The following is a 13512-nucleotide window of genomic DNA, read 5'->3' as shown; positions in this document are numbered from 1 at the left end:
CCTAGCTTTGTTTGATGCTGGACAGTATTTACTGTGTTTTTCAAAGCACTGTAAGTTCCTAATTATCAGTATCAAGAGTACATTAGTTAGGTAGATAATGATTTGCGACATTCTAATATGTGACATGATAATATATGAAATTACAATATTAATATATATATTTAAATCATTTGACATGTGTTGCATATGTGTACACGTCTGTATGTTGCCTAATTTATGGCAATATATGTATATGTTTGTGATTTTATGGGTGTGACTGTCTATGTGCATGCATGAACATATCGTAATGAGTATGTATGTATTTTAATCTATGTGTGTCTGTTCCTCTATCTGTGTGTCCTGTTTGTGTCACAAGTGCACAAGTAAATGAGCAATGAATGGTTTGGTTTCGCCTAATCTGATGTGTTACTTTATAAGCTTTAGAGGTGCCAGTCGGCATATTTTTTGGAACATTTGACAGGGCTAGCTTCCAGTCTTTATGCTAAGCTAAACCAATCACCTCCTGGCTCTAGCTTTATATTTAGTGTTCAGATATGGTCACAATCTTCTATGTAACTTTCTTCAAGAAAGTGAAAAAGTTTGAACTATTCCTTGAAGAAATTCAAACATGCTAGCTGTTTCCCAGATTGACAGATACAGAAAGATTGTCCTCTTCCTCCTCTCCAGTGATAGAACCAAATGTGAACCATATGAATAAAAAAAAACATGTCTTAAGAAATCTGTTCTAGAGTATTAGGGGCTTATTAAAAATGCACTTCAGCCTTTCCACATTGCCAAAATACCCGATATACAGAATATCAGCAGCTGTTAAGTGCTAAATAGTTTATACCATCATCTTACAGAAATTAGATTAGACTCCTGCTGGCAGTTGTCAGGCAAATATGTTCCTCAATGGTCATCGGATTTGTATGATTGTCCTCTGTTATTTGGCTGTTGTATTTGGCAGCTCAACAAATGATGTTATGTCCCAATGTTGCCTGGCCTTGGCAGTCAAACAGGTAACCTATTGTGCCAAGCCCTGTTAGTGTCCATCTGTAATATGAGTCTCTGTTTACCCACATCTATTCATTAAGCAGTTGTATTCATTAGCATAACTAATATATCGCTGCAAAATACAGTCTGTCCTTTTGCAATCAGCAATAAAAGTCAGATTTAATTTGTTGCATTATTATTGTTTCCTTCCACTGCAGCAACAAACTTGATCTCTGCATTGGCAGTCCTGGAAGCCATGCTGCTATCTCTGATCTTGTGCTTGAACAGAAACGGGAAGGTTTTCCTGAACGACTTTTGAAAGGTGGCTCCCATGAAACCGTAAACTATGGGGTTGACTGAAGAGTTGGCGTAGGACATGCAGTTGGCCCACGTCTTGATCTTGTATGTGGTGTAGTTGGGCTGGTAGTTAGGATGGAAAGACTGGAAGAGGACGAATATCTGGATGGGACCCCAGCAAATGGCGAAAAGAAGGACGATCACTACCACCATCCTGGAGACTTTGCTCCTGATACTGATAGTTCTCTCTGACAGGAGGTTGACCTGAGGAGGAGAAGATGAGAGTAGATCAGCATTTGTGTAAAGTTAACCACTGGACTGTTTGTGCAGTCTGTTTATTCAACCTAATGCAGCCAATGAATCAACTGTGCAAACAGATAAGCTAGCTAGCCACCAAACGTGTGTGGCATGGATGGTACCCCATTTCTGTTGTTATTTTCCTCCAGTCTCTTCTTTTTACTCTTGTCACTCTACAGTGTGTTTATGAAGTAACCATATATCCATAAATCCCCAAGCATTTGATAACATTTTTAATTCAAACGAATTTACATAAACACAAACTGCTCACACCTGCAAATACAGATTTATTTATTTTTTTCAACTGGGGACAGTTGGCCAAAAACAGTTGCCAGCTTACACATCCAGTAGTTACGGAACAACATTATCATTCAAATGCAAAACAACTTCAAGGAAAGGTGCTTTAAAAGGCATGTTTAAAGACAGCCAACATTAAAGCAAATATTATAAAGGGAAATGTTGTGCCACCATATAGAGAAGATAAACTTTTAATTAGCTGTCAATTAGAAGCAAGTGCTTGAAGTCAGGTCTTTCATCTAAGTTAAGCAAATACAATTAAGCACAAAACAAACCTTATCCATACCTGATAGTTGTTGTCTACAGGTTCTACAGAGGGCTGACCCACCCTCTTCACCATCAGAGTGTAGCAAAATGAGATAGTGAGGACAGGCAGTAGGTAGGCAGCAATAAACTGGTAAAGGATGAAAGCTCTCTCATGTGTCTTTGAGGGGAATCTCTCCATGCAGTACTGCCTCGGGCCATACCAGTAACCCTTCTCTATACGCTGGTACATTAAAATCGGGGTGGACAGGATGAAGGACCCTGGGAAGAACAAGGACTGTGTTAGTTGAAGTTGTAGGGATCATGCACACTAGTTCCCTCACCTGCTTTATGCATTAACTCTGTGGTGAACTAAAAAAAACAACCTGAAAAATGTCTAATTTTCATTAACGATCAGGATTTACCAATCCAAATGCAGATGCTGACAATCATGGCTATTCTTGGGGTGCGGTGGCGGAGAGATTTCAGAGGGTAGACTGTGACGTAACAGCGGTCCCCGCTCATAGCTGTCAGAGTGATACAGGTGGCTTGGACTGTCACCTGGAAAAAGACAGTAAAACATTATTGAAACATATATTCTGTTCTGCAAATGTGGAAATCTTCAGAGACATCCACTGCGACCCCAGCCCTGTCCCCTAGCAATAGCAAGAGCAAAATTAGTAGAATAAAAATATCATTCTGAAGTCATGTTTGATCGTGCAAGTTTCTGTGAGATCCCAGGTTCCTGGAGTCGCCACTCGACCGTAGTCGCATTTATTTGATGGAACTGTCTTTCATCTGCTACTGTGTGTCTGTCTAATGCCTGAGGTATCAGTGCGTGCATGTGTATATATGCAAATAGGTGTGTGCCAGGATGAGGCAGCCATTGTTGGGACCAACTACCGGCTACTGCCCTTGATTGGTTTGTGTCGGATGAAGAACCGTACATTGAGAGTCAAGATGATGCTGGCTCGAGGCAGAGGAAAGGGTATACAGAAATCACATGGCATGGAAATTATGTAGGAAGGGGGGTGAGTTTCCTATTTTTTTAATATTTCTTTTCCCCTGTTTGCACATTTCGTGACATGACTGTGGCTTCTTGGCAATTTGAAAGATGGGGACATGATTTCATGTTGTGTCTCTGTAAATGTGTCATTATAGCTGGTCTCCCATGTGTTATATATAAAAATCTTCAAGCTTGCACCAGACAGTATGTCTCTGCTTTCCAGTCATCTCAACCTGGTGTGTTCCTGCTTTTTTTTTTTCTTCTTTTGCCTTTTCGTGTTTTTTGAAATGTTGCCTGTTCCTGACCTCCTCACCAGTCTACCCTCATATATTTGTATGATCGTGTGGACTGCCCCTCTGTTGCCAACTAAGTTCCTGACTTTTGCCTTAGGTTGGTATTTGAAGTCTAAAGAGTGCTAAGAATCTGATACCCACGCATCACAGTTTCTACATGTGAAAATAAATACAACACCATCCTGTGGATTTACCCATAGCGACTTCGCCAAAAATTTGCAAATAAGTTGCATTTTTTGCCCTTTTCTAAGTGAACCATGTCACAAACTTATGAGATCATTTAAAATAGTTTGGGAGGCCTGATTGTAACAGGAGTTTGCCACCACCTAAGAGCATTTCAAGCAGCTTTTTCATCCTGAAAAAACTCATTATTTCAGACTCCCTTCAACTTTTTTGATGACTGGCTAATGAACTCTTGCGCTTTTAAACTGACGAGCAAGAAACGGCATACAAAGCAGAGCAGAGCAGCGGCTGCATTTGCGATAAGCATTTTTCATTTGCATGCCATTTCATTTTTAATAGGGTTCAATGATGCTTGATTCAATTAAACTAGGGCACATCAGAATAATGTTAATGTTAGGCCAAATGTAGAATTCATGCTAGAACAGAAGTGTTCAGTTACTTGCAGAGTTTTGACTCACACAGAGTGAGTGTGCTCCAAAATGCACTTCATTTTACTAAAGTCTCAGTCATTATCGTTTATAGTAGAACGCACCCTGACTAGAGTGCTTATTGATGTTTTCTTTTCATACGCTCAACATTCATTATCAACAGGGCGGGATGTTAGAAAATAAACAACCCTAACACTTCTTTTCATCCTTTTCACAAAGGTGATATTTTCTTCACTTCAAACCCACAGAGCTCTGGGGGTTGCACTATGTTATATGTGGGTAAAGTTTCCCATATTGCTTTGAAATGTGTTCTTCAGGGGTGACGAATGAGGGGTCAGAAGTACTCTCTATGCACCCAGAGAGGTTCAAAAATTGTACCACTTTTGTGTTATGTATGTCCCTCTTTCTCTCTCCACCTCATATCTGCCACTGTGAAGCCAACACCCATTACCCTCCAGAGCTTTGGAGCATCTCATCAGTGTTTCAAAGGATATGATGAGAGAGACAGAAAGGGGTCATGATGAGTTCAATGTTGAGGCCGTTGAGGAAGAGGGCACCACAATCCCTCAATTTTAAAGAAGCCTGGTGCATTAAGGGAACACACTGCTCTGTTATCTTCGATGCATAATGTCTTTTCAGAGGAATGGGCTGGGAGACTGCAAAGAGAATACATTTAGATCATCATATATATATACATAGATCATCTTTACTTCTTCGCATTTCTTTTGGTGTGATGAAGAGTGATCCGATTATGTTAGTTGGACTGATTGTGTAGGGTGACAGGCGGCAAGATAGTTTTAAATAATTCAGCGTCTTCATGTTTAATTCAGTTTCCTGACAGGAAGAACTGGCCAGCTGGGCCATTTTTGTTTTCAACATTTGACCTCTAAATGGCATGTAAACACGTATAGCTTCATTAAGGACCTGGCCCACCACCAGCTAAATATTCTTTGCATAAAACGAGGGAAACAGCTAGTATGGTTAAGATGATGAAATTCGCCTACCAGCACCTCAAAAGTTCACTTATACGCGTTTTTTTTGTTCAATCCCTATTAAAGCTGAAAAAAAATTGTGGTTTCAAGACGACTTAATAAACATGTTAGAAATAGCTAAGCTTGTGTCTTCCCCTTGCCTCCACCCTTTAAACTAAGCTAAGCTAAGCTAACCACCTGCAGGCTGTAACTTCATTTGAGACATGAGAATGTTATCTATCATCTCATCTAACTCACTACGAGAAAGGGAATACGCCATTTCTCAAAATACCCATTTATTCTATCAAGACAGACGTATGTTGGAGAGGAGCTGTCTGAATCATTGTCCCTTTCTTCAAAATCACCACCTATTACGGTCACTCCAGTGATCCAAAGTGTGGAATTGCAAAGAAAGAGAAGTTGTATCTTATTTCAGGATAGAGAAGAAGAGGTGTGAAAAGCAGAGATATCTGACTGGGATCCATTTTGGAAAATGGAAAGTCAGGGTGATGAGAAAAAGAATCAATGGAGGGAGATATCCAGTTCCTAACTTTCAAAGATATACAGTATATATAGGATGGGATATACAGTACATGTTCCCATCCTACTTAAAAATAACATTTAATAGGAACGAATGCAAATAGATTCTGAATATATATATATATATATATATATATATATATATATATATATATATATATATATATATATATATATACAGTATATATGTTAAGAAACAACATATGGGCTTCTTTTTTGGGGAGAGAAATCCAGCTTTACTTCATTACATTTTGAATAGGACTAACAGACATACAGGAAACCTTTTCTGCATGACAGATAAGAGATTTTATTTAATTTCATCAGCCTCTACCAATGACGTAATGAACAATCAATGTACCGTAATATCACCTTCATGTGTCTGCAGCAGATTTTCATTTGCATGACTAAAGGTGTAAAGCAGAATTACATGACAATGGTAGAGGATGGACCACTGTGTTATTAAAAACAGGGTATCCCCCCCTGGTTGCGTTAAGGTAAATAAAATGTGTGTGGGGTGATTATTGCAGACAAGTTCATCGCTTAATCTGCTGTGACACTACTTCTCTCGTGCACACGCAATAATAAATGATGGCAGGCTTTCATTTATAGAAACCGATTAGAGAATTAAAATGCAAGGTTGGAGGATAATAAGCAGATAAAATGGTGGAGTGAAGCAGACAAAAGAATCAGACAAGGCCACAAGAGAGAACTAAAAGAACAGCTTTTTCAAAAGAGAAGCTTTAGGTTCAGTCGTCATCGTCAGAAGTCATTGTTTTATCAAAGACAACTTCAAAGGTACAGATGAATAAACTAAATCACTCCTCTGTGTTTTCAGTTAAAAATGTTTTTTAGCCTTTCTGTCTGTGTTCTTGGCCTGCATCTCAGACTCCCGTCTTACTCTTTTATGCTCAAATTAGTCAGGCATTAGTCATTCTGCATTCAAAAAGAAAATGTCTTTTTTAGATAGTCAGATCATTCCCTCCCTTTTCAAGCGTCATAATGCACAAGGTACTTTTAACCAAATCTATGAACAAAACAGAACATTCATTTATTGCATATTTTAGTCAAGCTCTTTTCCATGAGAAAAATCCTTTTTTTTTCTCTCGCCGACACTGTTGGTCTAGATTTTGCATCATTTTACAGGTTGCTTATTAACTAAACAGGAGCTGTGGCAACCCACTAATTCCTTAGGACCCTCAGTGACGGTATAACCTTGTCAAGCTACTTGGGGTGGGGATTGAGCCTATTTTTAGTAGTCAACAGCTATTAGTGCATGGCTAGGTGTAATAACAGTATAGCAGAGAAAAGTTGCTTTTTAATGTTTAAGCTTTACGCATTCATCGCCACATGTGCATTCAAGCACAGTTTACAAATATTTTAATTTAATAATCCTCTTTGAGTAAGCTGCATGGCATCAAAAGGTTGCAGCCCTTATCCACGGTTTCATATTAAGAAAGGATCAAATTAACTCCTGCATGTGAAAGGGGTTGCTCATAGTCAAAGTGATGATTTTGGTTCAATCTCAACACTCTCATCAGCCCCGTTCCCAGGTGGAGCAGGCAGTTGATTTCAGTTTTTTTTTAAAAGGGGAAAAAAAAGCCGCAGTCTGCGTCCTGCTCAACACCAACGGCAGACAGACACAATTATCGACCGAACAAACTGCAGTGCTGCTTTTAAAGCAAGATACTTTCAGACCGAAAACAGCATTATAAGAAAGAGTGAATACTGGACTGCAGCTGCTTCTCCGAATATGCACATGAAATCTATGCAGAGAAGGGTGTTATGGGTAAATGTATGTTGCAGAGGCTCACAGAGAGGCCAAATCTCAACTAGTGTGCAGACTGATTGATTGGGTCATGTCTTTTCATTCAAAACTAACCGCATAGGCACTAGGTAATGGGCTCGTTAGCCTTTTAGGTGTAACGAGTCTGGTGAGCGTAGCAGCATTACACTGATAATATGTCAGTGTTAAGTTGGGCTTGCTTTGACAGACCTATCTCTACAGCGCTGTCAGAAGTGTCTCAATGTAATGCTTTATTTCAGCGCGTGTGGTTGACAGCTTATGACGTTGTCCCCAAATGGCCAAATATATTAATGAATGGATTGCTTTCAGGTAACGTCACATAAAGCTTTCATCAGTTGTGCAATGGTCACTGACAATCACATTGGGTGCTGCTTGAACATCCTTTTGTGTAACTATCATGATCTTTCAAAATAAAAAAAAATCTCCCTTTTGAAACTTTTGAAAACAAAACAATAATTCAACAATGGCTCTTTTCAGTTCAAAGCTTTCTTCAGACTGTTATTGTTATTCTAAAAGACAAGCTGTGACCTCCGTGATTGGATTAAGAAGATGGGTGACACAAAATTCAATCATGAAATCAGTGCTTCGTGAAGCGCATCTGATTTTACCATAACCCTAAATGTCATCGCTGTGAGTAAATTAGTTGATTCATACTAATGATCGAGGTTTGTTCAATTCAAGAGCAAATAAATGTTTTTCTCAGTCCCTTTTTCGTAGAAAGGGCAGCAAGCAACACTTTTATGTGTGTGAAAGCACAAGTAAAAAAAAAATTACAAGTCATGTTTTTACCTGCTGTAGAAAGGCGACAAATTTGCACATGAAGTTGCCAAAGATCCATCCAGGGAGAGGATAGAGGGTGGCAGTGAAGGGGACGCAGCACACCAAGAAGATGATGTCGGTGGCAGCCAGGTTTGCTACACAAAGAGAAAACAACATACAGGATGTCTGGTGTTCACTCTGCAGCACCGTGTTTTACAGATAGTGTAGCTGTGGTTGTGTCATGGAAATATCACACAGTTTCTTCAGTGATTTTAAACCTGTGACCACCATCATCAGTGGATATGCTTTTAATTAAGGGACACACATCAGAGCTAAAAGAACGAATGGATTAGTCAATAGTATGTTGAAAAAATATACATATCTTTTTCCAGCAAATAGGCCAAAAATGATCGCTTGACTGTTGGTTGATGATCTAATGTTGCATTGACCCATCCATCTACTCTGACCTCCTCCTTACACAAACTTCCTATAACGTCTTCTGACTTCCTCCATTACTGCTGTTATAATCCCCATCGCCACTAGAGGGCTTTGCCACTTTGATGTAACATTGTTTTGGGGCACTTCCTGAAATTACTGATGGTGTCATTGTTCTCAGAAGGATAGTCTCAATTTATATCAACCTGAATATATTTGGGGTTTGGGTAGCAAGTCGGACAAACCATGGGATTAGAATATTGTAGTTGGACCTTGGCCCTGGGTAACTGGGGTTTTATTTTCCTTTTCTTTTTATTGTTTTGTAACATTTTCTTGGAGCAAGCAATTACCTGATTAATGGAGAAAAAGTCTGACGGATTGATTGTTAATTCAATTATTTTAACTGTAGTTGCAGCCTAGCCTGACATTGCTAGACTAAATCACATATGCAAATTAGTCTGGAATCTCTCAATTAAATTTTGATTTTTGAAAAGATGTTTTCAACGGCCAATGACCAAAATGCGTCTGGACACAATTGGATGGACCTACAACCAATGAAAGCAAAGCAACGAAAGCAAAGCAACGAAATGTGACGTAGCCCTGAGTGATGGCAAAATATAAACAGCATCAATATGTATGTGTTGTTGTCGAGTGTTGCCTGTATCATCGGAATTTAAAAACAGTACTTCAACAGAAAGTTCAACATCAGCTGATGCTAGGTTTATGTTTGCCCGTGTCCGGGCAGACATGGTGCATGAGCCAAAAGTGACGTCATCACATATTTTGTGTAAGATGTAGAGAAACGGTTGTGAATGGCCCAACCAGGACTGCTTGAAAGTATACATCTGCAAAAGCAAATCAAACATGACTTTGCAGATTTGGGTGGTTTCCATAGTTGCAGCTCTAAAGCTAGAAAGACTGTGTTGCTTGTCACATTGACACTGACTGTCCAGTATTCATTCAGTATTCTGCCTGGTTTTCCATTTTACTACTGAGCCTGCTTGTACTCTGATAGCGTCATTCCCACCAGTTCCACCACGTAACCTGCTCCTCCATATAGCTCGTCTGCTTCCCATTTCCCTGATTGCCTCAGTAGTATATGCACCAGCCCACTTCCATTAGTCAGTAGAGTGTCTTTTGCAGTATGCTAAGCCCTTCAGCATTTATACCTGATACAATTAAGTTTGCCCTCTCTGATTGATCCTCTGGTTTTGATCCTGCTTGTTTACTGGAATAACATTTTGGACTTCGTAACTCATCTTGATTGTGTAAGAGGCATGCTTGTGGGTGTCAGTAACGTTGCACTGAACCAGTGTAAAATAATGTGTTGGTCACTTCTGCATTACATCATTTTATATTTTTAAGAGCGTACTTAATCGTACTTTTGGAAAAACTGTTGATTGACTGATGACAGGTCATGCAGTACACCTAAACATACACACCCTACAACATTTAAATCCACGTGGACTATATTCACATGAATACGCACAAAAACACAGGTTTAGATAGGACACAAAGCTAAAGCAGAGGTTGCAGTAATGACTTTGGCAGTCTGATCTTGATTTCCCTTTTTTTCTATTCTGTTATTGTAACAGAACTGTTTCCTATTTGTTTTAGTAGCTGATCCAATACTGTTATAGTAGCTGGGCTATGCTGCTGAAAGGGTGGGCAGGTGGTGCAGGCCCTAATATAATGTTGCTGAATATTAAACTGAATCAGTGGTCTGGCCTTGAAATATTATCTAAGATAAAATTCATGTCTCATACAGTGTAATATGCAAAAAGACACAAATGGTTTTTACAATAAATCACATAATTGAACTGGCTGAGATGCATGTGAATCTATGTGATATGATTTTTTAATATATACAGTATATGCATGTATATTAATATTATTATTATCTTATTGGTAGTATTATTATTAATATTATTGATCTTATCTACTGTTAACTTCAGTTAATCAATCACTTTTGAAATTCTTCCCGGGTGACAGGTGACGTCAAAGGTCTGATCAGAGATCAGACACGCTGCAACTGACTTCACCAACAAACATTAATCACCCCCAGAGTCAAGCCAGTGACCACTGTAAAAACCAGAGGAGACATGAGGAGAGTGCGTGATTGATGCACTCCTTTGATTTCTCTTGTTTTCATTCGATCCCCCTGAGATAAATGAAATCCCCTAGTATCGATCAATCAACCTGTTTTAATGCACATTTTCAATTTGTATAAAGTCAAGCTGAGGGGATGTGCTGGAAATAAAATAAAAAAAGTCAAATCATCACAAAACGAGATGAATTAAGATCAACACAATCTAAGTGCCATATAAACAGACTTAGCAAATAAATTAACATTAATTAGATTTTCTGGAATTTTCAATTTTCATGAAAACCATAATTGGATCCCCTATGTTTGTTAATTAATAAATAAATTAAGATAAAGGTAGAACAAATATATTATCATAAATGTACTTTGTTTGAACTTAAGGTATTTTTTTTGTTGATTTGATATCATGAATCCTGTTTGCATTATCCACAGAGTAGCCAAACCTTTTCTAATAAGAGTGCCTTTTTAAACCTTGGTCAGTTCTTTCCAAATGCAGCAAGACGTTCAAAACACCACTGCAAAACAATTATTCCACCTGCAAACCTGTCTCCCTCTAAATGTAAAAGTGAAACCTGTAATTAACTTGGACATTGTTACGCTTAATTGGGCAAATGGAGAGTGAAAAATTCCATTCAGCCTCCCTGTGAACCCTTGAAGTTCTTTTGAACCCACTGTTGGCATGCAAAGACACGTTTCTGAATAGATGAAAGACCTGCATCAAAAAAACATAAGGGTCTATTTGAAGCTGTTGCACTGGGAGTTCATGATAAAGTAAACACATAGCCCACTGTTCTCCATCAATGTACTAACCTATGTAGAAATTGGTTGCCGTCCTCATCTGTCTGTGTTTGGAAATTACATAAATAACCAATGAGTTGCCCACAAGTCCAACCAGCATGATGAGGGAGAAGAAGAGGGGGACCAGCCAGGCATCTGTCAGGAAGGGGTGCTGACCTCCTTCCTCTTCTTCCTCCTCCTCATCCCTGTGTCTTCCCAGAGAGAAGTTTGCCTCGGAGCCGTTGATCCAGACCTGCTCGGTGGAGTTCCAGAGCTCCCCAGAGGAGTGCATTGTGACTGGACAGGGAGGATAATGCCGAGGTAGGTGGGAGATAATGTGACACGGTGGAGAGAGGGGCAGAGAGGTGATGGCAATTAGTAAGAGACAATGAGCACTATGTGTTCAGCCACTGAATCATGCCCTAACGTTCAAGAAAGGAGAGAAAAATGGATAATTGAAAATGGAGAAAAGAGGGACGAAAATAAGGGGGGCAGAGGAAAAAATCAGGCAAAGGAGATACATAAGAAGAGTAAAGAATAGTGAGCGGTGCAAGGTAGGGAGAGCCGATGATGGAGCAGTCAGGGTAAAGTTTTGATCATGAATGAAAAGGTGAAGGAGACAGCGTGAAACGGGACAAAGAAGATGGGATAAAGACTCCTTAAGTTTCGGAGAGCCGTTCATTTCATTGCAGCCCGAAGCAGGAACTTCATATGGGAGGACCGAAGAATAGAAGGCGAACAAGAGAGGAGAGAGTGCTCCTTTTCTTCAGATCAGGTTGGATGAAAACTGCCTCCTGCTGGCACCACATCACCTTTAAGCTTTCAGCTTTAAAGCATGCTGTATTGCTCACTTGAGAGACGGGAAAATCTCAGCGCTGTGGATTTGTTCACTAGTTGAACAGTGCTTGCTGAGAGGCAAGACAGATGTCTTCGATGAGCTCGGTCATCAAATACCCAAAGGTAAACAATCCGCTATCCTCGCAGCTTCCTTTCCTCGAGCTTGTCACCTCTCTTTGTTCCACCACTCTTTGCCGTAGTGAAGTTCAAGCTTTTTTTCCCTCTCTGCGTGTCTTAATCTTCCATTCAAGAGTCATTTGATTCAAAGAAAGAAGACAGGCTTGTGTAGGAGTTGATATTTGCTCTATATCTATAACCTTGACAAAAGTATGCCTGCCAAAAGGCGTTCTATTAAAACATTTAAAAACCTCAAGCAACGTCCATTCTTCATTCTCCAGGCACAGCTGAGCTGACTGTAATTTACTCTCGACTGTATTTGAACAGAGAGCAGAACGATGAAATGCGGACGGCTTTATAGAGCAAGAGCAAGGACACACAGACGCAGTGGGGAGAGAACACACACACACACACACACACACACACACACACACACACACACACACACACACACACACACACAGTGAGTCCGAAAGCACATGAGCTGATTCTGGGATAAAAAGCTGATGTCAGGGTCTCCTAGCAACGATACCTCTCAATCCGCCTTTTTGTAACATTTTTCTCCAAAATAAACATGCTCTCCTTTTTTCCTTTTTTCCTTTTTTCCTTTTTACAATAACTTAACTCCTAAGTAATACTGTAGACATGAAATAGAAATAGTATCCTTGTCAGGTTATATTTCAGGTTAAACCCTGTAAGCTTCTATATACATTTAGTGGAATAAGGCTAAAGTACATTTAAAATAATGAAAAGGTATTTTCTGCTGATGCGTTTCAGCAACTTTAATGCAAGCAGTATGATAACCACTGATAACTCATTCAAAAATAAATTGCAAAACGTATGTCCTATAGAAAACATTCATGTGCTTACATATACACTACATTATGCACACGCTATTAGGGACAGCATGCACTGCCCAATGCAAGTGCTGTTGCCTCGAGCTAAGGCAACAGAGGCTATGAGCATACGAGATTCTAGAGGCAACGAGAAGCACTCTTGTCCACTTCCCAGATGCAAAGCTGAGTGGTGATGGATGGAGACAGCTTCCATCATCCCAGCCTCCTGGTAGGAGCCAGAAGGTGATCAGATTTGACTGACAGAAACCTCAGGTCCTCCAACTCCAGATTATCTAATGAGACCTTCTTCAGTGCC

The 13512-nt window shown here is 39.6% G+C and overlaps 1 protein-coding gene across 1 annotated transcript; it reads right to left on the bottom strand.

The window, feature by feature from the left end:
• Positions 1 to 1152: 1152 nt before the first annotated feature.
• On the bottom strand, positions 1153 to 11698 carry kiss1ra (KISS1 receptor a; the record flags this gene model as incomplete). Its single annotated transcript, XM_083928812.1, has 5 exons — positions 1153 to 1533; positions 2150 to 2388; positions 2532 to 2667; positions 8121 to 8245; positions 11440 to 11698. 5 exons carry the CDS (start codon positions 11696 to 11698, stop codon positions 1153 to 1155), a joined length of 1140 nt encoding a protein of 379 aa, XP_083784938.1.
• Positions 11699 to 13512: the final 1814 nt, after the last annotated feature.

The sequence above is a fragment of the Echiichthys vipera genome, assembly GCF_963691815.1.
Source record: "Echiichthys vipera genome assembly, chromosome: 15".
Classification (NCBI taxonomy): domain Eukaryota; kingdom Metazoa; phylum Chordata; class Actinopteri; order Perciformes; family Trachinidae; genus Echiichthys; species Echiichthys vipera.
Note: the sequence above shows the minus strand (reverse complement) of the source record. Positions and strands in the feature narration are given on the sequence as shown.